The sequence below is a fragment of the Penaeus monodon genome, chromosome 11 (genome assembly GCF_015228065.2).
Source record: "Penaeus monodon isolate SGIC_2016 chromosome 11, NSTDA_Pmon_1, whole genome shotgun sequence".
NCBI classification, from domain to species: domain Eukaryota; kingdom Metazoa; phylum Arthropoda; class Malacostraca; order Decapoda; family Penaeidae; genus Penaeus; species Penaeus monodon.
The window spans coordinates 46,866,763-46,881,762 of NC_051396.1; the positions used below are offsets into that span (position 1 = coordinate 46,866,763).

The window sequence follows — 15,000 nt, forward strand, 5'->3', positions numbered from 1 at the left end:
CTTGTGGCTCGTCCGGAAATTCCCGTTAGGTTAACTGTTAACAGGACGAGGTTGCCGCCGCGGAAAAGTATGTTGTGTCAGAATCACACATCTTCTCTCGGTAGTAGCGTGTGTAAACAAAAAATATATATATATATATATATATATTTGGTATCATTGTTGTTAACGAAGATATGAAGGAACTATGACCGGCTTATGTGTTTTATATATTCTTTTTTAAAAGAGTTTTGGAAATATGTTTGATGATATGTACCACCCTGCTGTTCGTACACATGATCCTGAGCGAAGCATTCTGGGTGTCGTGAACATTTCTTTTCTAAATCCGGCCCATGAAATAACCTTTGTTTATATCGCCAAGGTTCATTCGGAAACTTAATAGTCATCGTCCATCGTCAGTCGTGAAATCTTTATATATATTCTTTGGAGGGAGAAAATGTCCATAAAAGCCTGAAGCGGGTATGTGCGTCTAAAAGGAGTGGAAGGGTCTGGTTGAGAGACGCCCCGGGCAGTGTAGTTCGGCCGTTGACCTCCAAGGTGGGATCATATGGCCTCGTCCTCAGATTTCTACTTAACAGACATATACATGATATCTGTGCATTATATTGTCTCACTGTTGTATATACATAGTTTTAGATACATATATGTTGTATATATATATATATTATATATATTTATATATATGTTTATATATATGGTACAATTTTAGATTAGAGGGAAGATCATGAAATACATTATAAGCTTAAACCCGCTTAGACTATACCTCCTCCTCGACGTGCAAGAGCGAGATGGATTCAAGGACTTTGCCCTTCGTCGGTTCGACAACGACAGGCCAGGAAGTGTCGCGGGATGGGTAGTGCCATGACCTACAAGGGTACACGTTCAGCGTCGGGATCGTGGGGCCCTTGTGATTCTTGATCTGCTCCTTGTAGGCCGTCATGTTACAATTATTCACGCTGGGGAAAACGATTTCCTTGCTCACTGGCACAGAATTGGGCGCGTGTTCTGTCTTTTCGGAGTCCAAAGAGGTACTTGAATTATTGTGGATAACTCTATCACTCCTCAGTGTAGTCTCCGACATTCTGCCCCGAATATACTGCTTTTCACTGAAGCCTTTCCTGGCGTCGTCCAAAGCCTCTAACAGGACCTGCACATCATCCCTCGAAGGCAGACGTGCATTCTGCATTATATAATCGACCCTGTCTCTGATCCCTTGCCGGTACTCCTGCACTTGGCCATTGTCGGTCACGCGAACGTACACGAACAAGGTGAACACGCCCACCAGGAACACGACTTTCCATTGCCGGGTCAACATGATAAACTTCATCTCAAGCAATTCACCGCAATAACAGGAAATAATCACTTCATCTTGTGAATATAGAATCAACCCCCACTATATCTGCCGTACGACTCGCAGCCCACGAAGCCATGGACCGCCACCCTCCACGTGCGTTCTTCGACTGAGGTCACACGGGGAGGCGGAGAACGGGCGTCTCGCGGAGGCAAGTCCTGATTTTTAGGGATTTTACCAGATCAGGGATGAGGTTAGGGTTAGGGTGGGGGAGAGGGGTACAAAGTGTTTATATTCTTGCCCTTGTTCTTCTTCATATCAAAAACGCACTTTTAGTTACTGAAGTTATCTTATTTTACAATTGATTCCGTGTCCCACATGTCTATGCATATCGGACACGACTGACTGGGAAAAGTCGTGGGCTTCCTTCCAACACGGTGTCGATTCCTACATTTTATTCCTGTCCGTGTTATTAATACAAACATTACTTTTATCATTATTACTGTTACCGTTACCTTCGTCATTTCTATTATTATCATCGTTATCATTATTGTCATTATTATTATCATTATCATAGGCATTACTGTCGTTATCATTACAATTATTAATATCCTTATCATGATGATTATCTTTATCATCATTATTATGTAATTATATTTACCATTATCATAATTTTCATTACCATTATATCATTAGTAGCATCATCATCACTATTATTAATATTATTGTTATTATTATTATTATCATTATCATCATTACTGGTATTATTATTATTATGGTTTTGTTGTTGTTGTTTTTGTCATTATTATTATTACTTTTGTTATTATTATTATTATTATTATTATTATTATTATTATTATTATTATTATTATTATTATTGATATCATCATCATTATCATTATTATAACTATTATTACTGTTATTATTATTATTATCATTATTGTTATTAATGTATAAAAGACATGAATGATAATGAATATCTTCACTCTACATGATACCTTTTATATATTTGTCAACAGGAGTACCGTTGATTGTTATTAATATCATCATCGTCATCATCACCATCACCATCACCATCACCATCATCATCATCATCGCCATCGTCATCGTCATCGTCATCGTCATCGTCATCATCATCATCATCATCATCACCATCATCATCGTCATCATCGTCATCATCATCATCGTCGTCGTCGTCATCATCGTCGTCGTCATCATCATCACCATCATCGTCATCGTCATCATCATCATCATCATCATCACCATCATCATCACCATCATCATCATCATCACCATCATCATCATCACCATCAGCATCGTCATCATCATTACCATCATCATCATCATCATCCTCACCATCACCATCATCATCACCATCATCATCACCACCATCATCATCACCACCACCACCACTATCATCATCACCATCATCATCATCACCATCATCATCACATCACCATCATCATCATCATCACCATCATCATCACCACCATCATCATCACCATCATCACCATTATCATCATCACCATGATCACCACCATCATCACCACCACCATCATCACCATCATCATCATCATCATCATCATCATCATCATCATCATCATCATCATCATCATCATCATCATCACCATCACCATCATCATCATCATCATCATCATCATCATCATCATCATCATCATCATCATCATCATCATCATCATCACTCTTATAACCATCATTATTGTTATTATTATTGTTATCCTTTTGACTTTATTCTTATTATCATCAAAGTTAACAATATCACGAAATTTAAACTACCATTTTATCGCTACGTAAAAGATATAAACTGCATTTTAATCACGAATTTTCAGACTAATAGCAATTGGCCGCTCTGTATGCGTCAGTCATTTCAGCTTTATTCATGTGTATTCAAACTCACTGAGCAATTTCAGACAATAGCATTCTCATAATCATGTACATCTCGTAATTTCTTATAACAATAGCTTTCTTCTCGAACTGTATATATATATATATATATATATATATATATATATATATATATATATATATATATATATATATATATATATATATATATATATAAGTAGACCTACTTGACATTTTCGTTATTATTATTATTTTTTCTTGACCAAAGCTCGGTTGATTACGTGTTTGTTTTGTCTCTTCTTCTGGCCAGTCTAAAATTATTTGTGTATATTTTAAACTTTAGAGTGTTTGTTAGATGCTAGCTGCTGCCTTTCCTGTCTGCTATAACCTCGTTTGATAAGTAAATAGAATTTTTAGTTAGTTTCTCTTGCTATGTCCATTCTCTGCTCCTTTCCCGTCCTCTGATTTCAATTATTTGCTCTTGTATATTTATTATCCTGATACAGTAACAATTTTCTTCATACTCTCTCTTCTACCTACCGTGACTCATCAAAATTCTCATAACATGTACTTTCCGTGTATTAGCTTGATATTGATCTATCCTCACTCTTCTCCTCACGGCTTTCTTTGCGTGATCTATACCTCCTTCCAAGTGAAGCTGAATTTTTCCCTTTAATGGTCTTCATTAGTATTCCGCTTCGTCCGATTTTTTTGTCTTTTTTTACCTATTGCCTAAAAAGTCTTATTTTTCTGATTTAATGGAATCGCTAATCCGTTTTTTTCCAGTTTGCATCCAATCATTATTATTTTTGCTTTAACTGTGAGTCATTCTGTTCTTGCCTTATCTGGCCTTTCATGTTTTTCCAACTTCACTTATAAGCACCTCTCCCTGTTAAAAACAAATCCTTGTAGAAAAAAGTTGTCCTCACATAACATGCGCATTGTCATTATCATAATTTTCATCATAATCATTACCACCACAACCATCATCATCATCACCACTATCACCAATCATCACCATCCTCCTCCTCCTCCTCCTCCTCCTCCTCCTCCTCCTCATCATCATCATCATCATCATCATCATCATCATCATCATCATCATCATCATCATCATCATCATCATCATCATCACCATCACTACTGTGGGTCAGAAAAGGTTGGGTGTTTAAAGGATACCGTGAGGGTTATGTTTAACGCTGTTCTCTCGAAAAGCGGAAGTGTATTGTCCATGAGAACTGACATCACGCATACGATAATCTGTCTGTAACCCACTAGAACAAAGGGCATATCAAATGTATCACTTTGACAACTCCGTCAGAACGTTACATGTGAGATGGACTTAAACAACGGGAAATCGAATAAACAGTCAAAATATCAGGGGAGACCTTACTGGTCTCACGAAATATGGCAGAAGACAGAATCTTCACAGTAAACAAGAACATTATACTGGTGAACAACTCTACAGGTCTAAACCAAGGCTTTCATTGATATTAGAGCTCAGTTGTATGAATGGATTTAAAAGCCATCTTCTGAACGGCAACTTTAGGAAGGTATTCCTGTATGCAAAAAAATGGTTCATAGCATGTGTTTGGTCCCACCGCCAGGTAGGAAAGTTGCCTTACACCAAGTGTCACCGCCCACATCCAAGTCCCAGGCTGGGATAAACAGCTCTTAAGAACAACAAAAATATTTATGCTTCTCCTGTGGACAGCGACTCCTGTGGTCAGGCGGGCAAGTGAGCTATTCGTCCTCTGAGGATGTCATCTCCTTACTTTTTCAGCCTCGCCCCCAGAACAGGCTTCGCTCCAGCACCGCTCCTCAAGGATTCTGACAGTTTCTTAGCCTCCTTTAGTAAAATGTACTGTGAGTTTCTCTGCCACTCATCATACTATTATAGGTCCTCTTGCTTACCAAGCATAATTTGCACGGGATATCAGTAGCACCGATGATAGACTGTTAGCAAAAGTACCTGTAACTATTAAAATTAACAAAAACTTGTCTGTCAAGATAGGAAAACAGCATTAAGAAATCCAGAAAGAATCATTTACCTCATGGAAAGGAATGTACAGTCAGTCACCCTTTGCACATCTAAAGAGAAGGTACACTTGTTAAGCTGGGATAAACATCAACTGGCCATTTCAGTCACTCATGTCTTCTTGGCAGTAGTAATACCTGGAAATGGAATTCGCCCTGGAATTCGCCCTTCCTCACATCAACATGTATTGTAAGATGACAATATCTTAAGTTGGTAATTGTTACTTGTATAATCATTATTCTTTCATGACTTACAAACTCCTGGTGTCATACTTGTTTCAGATGTCCTTTGACCTTATTTGTTATCTAAAAAGCAGTGAAGGGAAATCGGAAATTTCGCAGCCAGACATTTTCCGACCACACTGAAGTGAAGACGATTTCTCACACAATAAATATTTACGTAGCAGTATTTCCCAGCTGTATATGACATACGTTGGGCCGTTTCTGGCGCTAAAGGTGTAAAGGTGTCTCGTCGCCAAAGTGATATCTGTTTTTATGTGAACTCCATGACTCCGTAGGCTAAGGTGACTGGGTACTGATCTAATGTTCGAATCCTCTGGCGCCACGAATACTTAGGACGGTAACTTTCCCTAGCATATAGGGGGAGAGACAAAGAGAAGTTGTAGGTCGAGGCTATGCGTCATTCGACTTCACTTATTTCTGGATGTGATGCCACCACGGTAAATTCATGATGCATCTCACAGCGCAATTCGGACAACATAGTTGCACTGTTATATATATACAAATATATAACACCTTTTGTTTTCGTGACTTTGTCTTACTTAAGAAAAGGGAGCAACACTAAACTCATTCCTCTGATATCCACGTGCGTTCTCCTGTATCATCGAGGAAATCCTTGTGTATCGCGTTTTTTGCTCGTCTGCGATCTAAATACTGACTCAAAATTATAAATATCTGAGAAGCTGACTGGAGAAAATACTAACGACGTCGTAGTACCTTTCTGCAAACCAAAATACTTTAAAATACTGATACTTTGTTTAGTTAATTTTTACGCATTATACATACATACATACATACATATATATATATATATATATATATATATATATATATATATATATATAATATATATATATATATATATATATATATATATATATATATATATATATATATATATATGTATGTATGTATGTATGTATAATGCGTAAAAATTAACTAAACAAAGTATCAGTATTTTAAAGTATTTTGGTTTGCAGAAAGGTACTACGACGTCGTTAGTATTTTCTCCAGTCAGCTTCTCAGATATTTATAATTTTGAGTCAGTATTTAGATCGCAGACGAGCAAAAAACGCGATACACAAGGATTTCCTCGATGATACAGGAGAACGCACGTGGATATCAGAGGAATGAGTTTAGTGTTGCTCCCTTTTCTTAAGTAAGACAAAGTCACGAAAACAAAAGGTGTTGCTCCATAGTTCTGTTTATTTTACGAGAAAAAGATGTCGATAGAATGAGGAATTAATTTAGAGTAAAGTAATTCATATACAATTTTAACCTTTCCCGCAATAAGCTAATGCAAAACACCAATATCGCTAGGAAAGGTGGTTTTCTGCGCAATTTCTATTTCTATTATCCTCCAGTCTACACTTCACTTTGTGGGAGTCCCACGTCTTAACTTTGCAGTTTATTACCGAACTGCCTGAAAATACAAGTCTCCCGGTTACCTAGGCCCCAGACTAAGTTGGGGAAGAACTATAGTTTCTCTTCCTCAAGAACTTGATTGACGTGTATTTTTTTGCCACATTTCAGTTTCTTTCTTGATATTTTGTCAGCATACATACACTGACTGAAAATTCTTTCTTTGACAGCCTCAGTGACTATAGTGACAGTGATAAATATAGTGTAATCAAACAAGATTTTTCACATCTCCTTTTGGATGATCTGGACCTAAAATGTTGATCAGTGGCTAGGGTAAAAAGGTCCTCTTTTGGTTAAAAAAAAGAGAAGAGAAAAAAATCTCAGTAATCTTCTTTATTGTCACGTTGGAAAGATGAAAGAAAATGTAAAGATAGGGAGGAGACGGTGATCAATAAAATATACCATTGTATATATATATATATATTTACTTATTTCATACAGTATAAAAATCGAAACTATAGCTCAGTTATTAGTTGTTACAGCGTGGACATTTTTAATATACATATAAAAATACGTCTGACCTAGTGTCTCTCGAAAGCATTTCATAAGTAAATCTTTCCGCCCAATAACTGCCACAGTAGATCTAAACAGGCTGGTGTTCTTTAATATGATTTTCCGTTTGTTTGCATTAGGGAAAAAAACAACTTGTAGACATTTCTTTAGTGATATGTCTTAGTATTCTATCTTAGAAAAAATGAGAAGTAAAAAAATATGAAATGCAGGTAAGATGATATTATACAGTGATCAAACTAGCAATAAATTTTTCCCTTGAATGGAAGTTTAATGGGTATTAAAAGAGTCTGGTGAATACAGCATTAATTTATGAAACCTGTTTATACTTCTGATTCATGCTCCCAATTACGTGAAATCAACGTCGATATTGAGATTAAAACAAATTATATCCTTTACTCAAATTATATCCTTTACTCATGTTGACATCAATTCAATATTCTTCTATCCCTTGGAAAACTTGCTGCTAATAATGAAACTCTGTATTCCTTGCCTTTAGGTCAGCACCCATGTTAATGAGAACACAACACTCTCAAAAATTGCTTCTTCATAAAACAACAGCCTATTGACATAGTATTATATAGCAAAATGTACAAAAATTACATTCACAAAAAAACATTTTCTACAGATCTCACGGAATGCGAAAGTGTTTTAAACCTAAAACTGTTCTGAAAAAAGGTTAAAGCCAATGTGATAACTTTTTTTAGACAAGGTTTGGTAAATCTGATACATGTGGTAGCTTCTGACTAAAGGTTGAGGTAAAGAGCTATTTTCTTATCAATGAAGGAATACATTGTTTCTGTTTTGCAAACCATCACCATGTGAGTATCTCTACAACATAAAAGTACAATATATACATCCTAAACTCTCTTGACTAGATACTGTATTAGCTCTAGAATTACTGTGAAAGACATAGTAAACTATATGTAAAGTATTGCAATGATTGCAAATATTCCACTAAGAAACACACTACTTATAAAAAATATCAAAGATAAAGTTAAGCTCTCAACAGTGCAACAGTTGATCCTTGGCTCATCAAATATGCATAATGGATCATTAATTAATCAAATTTGCCAACATCCATGGCAACAGAAAGTGTTTAATTTCTCCTGCCATTCTACAAACCTTGGACCAACTGCAATACGCCTGAGCTCCATTCTCTAAGGACACGTACAAACAGACCCTCTTTTATTCATAACATACAAAAACAAACATTGCAAGTCGCATGAAATATACAGTAAGTACTATGTAGTCAACAGTAAATATTTCTAGCATGTGATTTTCTTGCATCCACTGCCACTATAACTGCAAGGACCTAACATATTCTTTTGTGTTTCCAAACTATAAATTTTACTGAAAAATTTAAACTGACTTCTGCATTACTCTAAATTACTAATCTGTAATTAAGTGAATGACACTGTCATTTTTTCCCACAGTATACATCGAAACACTACCAAAAAAAAAAAACGATCTTTGTTCACCTTTTTGTTAAGACAAGAATTCTGAGCGTCATGTGGCGGACATTACTAGACCCAAACACAGTATACTGTGACCTTAAATCTTAGTCTCTACCGTTGGAATCTATAAAACTCAGACTTCCCACGGCCACTGTTGGGAAATCTTCTCACATTTTACAGTCAGACTATCACAAACGAAAGATCCAAGGCCTTGAACACAGCGGTGAGGCAGGGAGTGCTCAGACGTCGAGATCCTCCCACTCCTCGAGTTCTCTGGGCGTAAGGGTGACCCTCACGCTTGTGATCTTGCCCAGGCCGTCGTGGCTCTTTCTCGTCAGGGGGTTCTCGCGCACGTCCAGCTCCTCCAGGGTCTTGGCCTTCTGCACCTCCTCCACTTCGAGGTCTGTCGGCAAAGAGAATGGAACTCGAAACACTCGTAACTACGCCGGGAAAGGGTTTGTTACAGCGTTTAATTCCTGCCGGGGACTCATCACAAATTTCAAACCCAATGAATAAATCTCAATAATATCACTGTGATTGACCATCTTAGTGTCCCCCTCAAAGAAAAAAAAAAAAGTAAAGTAAATAATAAAAACAACAACAACAAAGCAATAATAATAATAATAATAATAATAATAATAATAATAATAATAATAATAATAATCAAGCATCAACTAAGTATAGACGAAACAACTCACCCATGATGTAGTTGTTGTTGACGACGATGGCCTTCACCTTCGGCAGCCGGAAAACCACATTCGGCAAGTTGACGAAGGAATTGTGACTCAAGTCCAGCCGCTGGAGCTCGATGCAGTCGCCCAGCTCCTCGGGCAACTTGGACATCTTGTTGTGGGACAAGTTCAGTTCTGCGATGGACAAAATAAATATATATATATCTTAGTTTAATCTCACTTAATTACGAATTGGTGATATAGAGTAATGCAGAAGTCAGTTTAGAGTTGCCAACGTTATTTTCCCCCGTAGATTAAGATTCCCTGAGGATCTATAGTTTCTGAGTATCTATAAGGTTTGTCAGATAAGCAAAATAAAAAAGGCAGAATATTATTTGAATACAGTTCTATCTTCTCATTCAGATCGGCAATCTTACTGAAGTACCAAAGGGACCACTTAATAAATATGAAAGAGCCAGTCCTTCCAAAACGCACTGAAAACGCGGATACCAAAGCATCTTCCCATTCTCCCTCCTCCTGCTTACAAAGTACCTCAGAATGCACAATAATAAAGAAAATATTAAAGAGGCAAAAGTCAACGATAATTCCAACGTCGGAATGCGCGGAACTTCTGTTGTCTGTACTTCATGGTATAACCTCTTTGTTTGTTTTTTCGTGTGTGTGTGTGTGTGTATGTGTGTGTGTGTGTGTGTGTGTGTGTGTGTGTGTGTGTGTGTGTGTGTGTGTGTGTGTGTGTGTGTGTGTGTGTGCGCGCGCGCGCGTATGCGTGCGCATGTGCGTGTGTGTGTGTATAGGGGGAAGGGTTACGTGCTTGCATGTCCGGACGTGCGTGCGCGCATGATCCCATACATAAACCCCCTATTTACGCGTTGAGCTTAAACAATTAAGTCCGAAATATCGTGTATTCTCTGAACGAAGATATGGAAGGAGAAAAAGTAAAAAACAGCATCAACCCGGAAGTAAAAACCGCGAAAGCGCCTTCCCGACGAGCGACCGTTAGGCGGGGCAGTACTGCGCGAGCCTCCGATCTTGTGCAACCGGCGCCAAGGTGAGCCGGCAGGGTTAGGGGCCACAAGCAAGGGCCAAGGGGCAGGAGGCCGGAGGAGTCAGGGGCAGGGGAGATCGGAGGTGTCAGGGGCAGGGGAAACCTGGGGCGTCAGGGGCACAGCGCCAGGGACAGCGGAGCAGGGGGTGGGGGAGGCTAAACGAGCCACAGAGTCTGACGGGGAGGACCGAGGTGGAAGGGCACGGGGAACTAGATGCTCCTCTGTGGGCCTGTGGTATGTTCGGCGCAAATCCTCGCTGAAGGATTAGCATCACAAACAGTGAAATCGGAATCTGGTGACAATGCGACAAGGGCACGGTACGAGAGAGGCGGCACAGGGGGGGGGGGGGGCAGATAACGTATAAGGAAACAACTATTGCAGGTTATGATTTCCAGTTGGTTGAAGCTGTGATTTTCAACTAGTGAAAGTTATAATTTACGACCACTCAAACTCATAATCTACAACCACAAAGTTATGATTTACAACCACTGAAGGTTATAATCTACAACTCGTGAACGTTATGATCTATCAGCGAAAAATCCCATCAAACTTCAAGAAAGAAAACGTCTTACTTGAAGTATCTGGAGTCAAGGAGTCTTGGGTTAAATCACAGTCTTCTTGTCCCAAACACTTTATCGCACAAACACTAACGTTATAGCTTAGAAATCTGCTTAAAAAAAAAGAACAAAGGCAATTCACGGAATCCACGAACTTGTAATTAGTTTATACACCTGTCTATTATTTATTACCAGAATCATAAAATGTTCATAAATATTTCCCCCCCCGAGAGCCAACAATGTCGAATTGCGTACTACACACCCACGTGCTCACCCGGGTCGTCGCCAAGTCTGTTGTACGCAAGAACTTGGTCCTCCTGCCACGCCGCGCCTCTTGGCACCACCTCGCTGTGCCCTGTTCGAACGACCGTCGGAGGGAATATGTGTCGTTTTTTCTCTCTCTCTGAAGTCAAGACGGAAACCCCCGTGACACGTGTAAAAATAAGTAAACAGGAAAGTTGTTGCGACGTTACTTGCGCTGCCTCGCGCACCTGTCCTTGGCAACAGGTCCCCAGCGCGGGCATGGCGCCACGTGGGTCGGGCACGGCTGATTCAATGGGCTTCCCGCTGACCCCGCTTCCACCACCCATGCCAGGCCCGCCCACATACCCCTTCTTATTCTCCTTCCCCCTCCCTCACTCTATCCTCTCTTTCTTCCTTGTTGCGATTTCCTCTTCCTCTTCCACTTCTTCCTTCCATCCCCTCCCTTCTCCACCCTCGCGCCTACAGCATACCCTACTATTTAAAATCCGGAAAGCTTATAATTTACGTAGCTATGCTGCGGAGGCGTCCGCGTTGTATAATAGTGCAGCCCGCAGCAGCATGCCTCGCATTAGCCTGCCAAAGGAGAGGCCAGTCTGCTGGTCCCTTTGTTCCCAGCAGCCGCCCAGGTGTCAACAAACTTCCATTCCGCCGCCCACTCCCGCTGCTGGCATGTCCTCTGCTCTCGGTTTCCTCAACACCGCGTTTTACACTTTATCCAGTACATGTATACAACATAAATATGCACATATACATGTGTGTATACATGCATACATACTTTCGTATATAAATAAATAAATAAATATATATATATATATATATATATATATATAAATAAATAAATATATATATATATAAATAAATAAATATATATATATATATATATATATATATATATATATATATATATATATATATATATATATGCAAGAACAACATCCCCTTGTCTCTCCCTCCCTCCTTCCCTCCCTTCCTGCCTCCCTCCCTCCTCTCTCCCTCTGTCTCACCTGTAATAAGGCAGAACTTGAGCGCAAACTTGGGCGGAATCTTGGACAGGAGGTTCCCCGACAGATTACAGGTGGTCAGGGGCGTGTTCCTCATGAGGTGGAACACGGCGTCGGGGACCTGGCACAGCTGGCATTCGCTCAGGTCTGGTGGGAGGAGAAACAAAGAAATCAGACGTTAGTGGGTGATAAAGAGCCACCTTAAATCTATATGTGTATATATGCTGATGGACAACTATGTAATTCTGCTAATAAATCTATTTACTTGAATGAGTGTGTGTCTCTTTTGTTTGCTTTGTTTGTAGGCACGTGCGTCAACTTGTAGATGAAGTATGAGTGTGTACACTACAGTTATCATCATATTATAGCATCCTTCACCAAAGGCCCCTTAACTGTAAACGGCGGATATCACATATAAAAAGGAGCATCTAATCACAAAGGAAATGCACATGCTAACAAAGCCAGCGGTAAGTATGACGTCATATACGTACGTACGGGCTCTCGCTCTGTGACGTCACAAGGCCTTTGTTATCAAGCGTGGCTGGGTGTTAACGTCCTCGTATAAGATAAAAAGGAAAGAGGAGAGAAACTCAGCCTTATCTTTTTAACTAAGTTTCGTGACAACGCTGACATGGAAACTTAAGAAGAGGATTCCATCTCAAGTCTTTTCAGAAGTTCCAAGACAATCCTGACTTAGAATTCACCACAAATCTCTTTAATTAAGTTCAAAGCTGATGTTAAGAAGAAATTTAAAGAATCCTACTTCAAATCGTGACAATGCGGACACACACACACACACACACACACACACACACACACACACACACACACACACACACATACACACACACACACACACACACACAAAAAAAAAAAAAAAAAAAAAAAAAAAGAAGAAGAAAAAAAAAAAAAAAAGTTCAGGAGAGAATCCCACCTTCCCGTCTCTTCATTAACTTCCGCGACATTGCTGATCCGAGGATGCACAGAGAAGTTACCCTGTACATGTGCCTTGTGTTTCTGGTGCACTGGGATCTCGAGTCTTCACGAATATTACAATAGGTAGGGACAAGGAGGGAAGGAGGACGGGAGAAAGGAAGAAGAAAAGGGAGAAAGAAAAGGGAAAAGAGAAAGAGGGAGAGGGAAGAGAGAGAGAGAGAGAGAGAGAGAGAGAGAGAGAGAGAGAGAGAGAGAGAGAGAGAGAGAGAGAGAGAGAGAGAGAGAGAGAGAGAGAGAGAGAGAGAGAGATGAGAGGGAAGGGGGGGATGAAAGGGGAAAGGAAGAGGGAGAGGGACTTGAAAGGGAGAGAAGGAAGTGGTAGGGAGATATGGAGGGCAAGAGGGAGTAACTGAGGGAGAGCGAGAAGGGGAAGAGAGGGAAGAGAATGGGAAATGATTACAAACATTAACGTTCGTTCCGGGGAAAGACTTCACGAAAGGCAGGATATACAAGGGTAGAGAACGTCGCATCTGTTGAAATATTACGTCGAAGAAGGGGGGCGGGGAGGCTAAAGGGTACTGCTAGGGTACGGGGAGGGGGTGGGGTGGCGGGAGGCAGCTGGCACCATTATCCCCTCCGATGCTATGTCTTTCGTGACGCAGTTACGGGAGACGCACTTGTGTCTATGTTCTCTCGGACTCTACGTAGAACGAGTTAGTTTCGGAGTTCTAAAGCTTTCCTCGGAAAAAAAAACTATGTACTTCGAAATCTCTGTTAGCTAATTAACAACTTAATCAAATTGCAATAAAGAATTATGCACGTTTGAATGCATGTCAACATACTTTTATAGATTTTAACGGTAATGAATGACTTTGTATTTGTTAAATGACATCAGCTAATATTCATTCGTGTACAAATATATTTGCATAATTTACATACACATGAACCATTGATTCAACTAATCTACAAATATCAAACGCAGGTCTTTTTAAAACCTAATTTGCCACTGTTTCAAAGTTTAATGAATAACTATACACGCGCACATTTGTGCTCCCGTAACACAAGAGACAAGTTTGTTGTGCGTAATAGCGGGACTAGCATCAGAACGGCGGGGAGGCGCACTTGCCCTGGGTGTGGCGTAGAGGCTGGTGGTGATGGAGGTGTGGCGTGGCGCCGCGTGTGGGGAGGGGGGGGAGGAGTCAGAGGCACCGTCAGCCTTGGGAGGAGGAGGAGGAGGGAAGGGGTCCTCCGAAGGTGGCAAGAGAAGAGGGTGGGTGGGAGGAAGGGGATTTGGGGGGGGGGGGAGTTGAGAATCACGCAGAAGAGGATAAAAGGGCCTTGAAGCGGCTGGGTTTGGTGGAACGGGGTTACAAGGACATCGCGAACTTTACATTCATCATCACTTTAATCACTATCCCAACGCTATCATGACCAACGTTGCCCACGCTGCCGCCAGGATGTGTCTGGAACCGAAACATCAATTAGCAACATCCACACGAAGATAAGAATGCGCATGTACGATGTTATCCACGGCGTTGCGCAAGCCTTTGTTTCAATTCCTGCTCGCGGTGCAACGTGAAATTACCCCCCCCCTTTTTTTTTAATCTATTCATTCCCAAATTTCGGTCACCGTTCTTTGTCTACACTTTACCCTAACCCAACAATCGCACTCTGCCTGCCCTCCCAC

At 40.2% G+C, this 15,000-nt stretch overlaps 2 protein-coding genes across 3 annotated transcripts in view; both read right to left on the bottom strand.

Moving 5' to 3' along the window:
* Positions 1-1,443, bottom strand: part of LOC119578999 (carbohydrate sulfotransferase 10-like) — a 17,335-nt gene extending 15,892 nt beyond the window's left edge. Inside the window, exon 1 of the mRNA XM_037926689.1 lies at positions 761-1,443. Coding sequence (XP_037782617.1) covers positions 761-1,324 — 564 coding nt within the window. The 5' untranslated portion in view covers positions 1,325-1,443. The remainder of the gene's footprint in view (positions 1-760) is intronic.
* Positions 1,444-7,254: 5,811 nt separating this feature from the next.
* Positions 7,255-15,000, bottom strand: part of LOC119579001 (leucine-rich repeat protein lrrA-like) — an 18,342-nt gene continuing 10,596 nt past the window's right edge. For both annotated transcript variants that reach the window (XM_037926694.1, XM_037926695.1), the window contains exons 2-4: positions 12,381-12,524; positions 9,516-9,683; positions 7,255-9,220 (exon numbers count right to left, since the gene is read on the bottom strand). In XM_037926694.1, the coding sequence (XP_037782622.1) occupies positions 9,057-9,220; positions 9,516-9,683; positions 12,381-12,524 (476 nt within the window). In that variant the 3' untranslated portion in view covers positions 7,255-9,056. The remainder of the gene's footprint in view (positions 9,221-9,515; positions 9,684-12,380; positions 12,525-15,000) is intronic.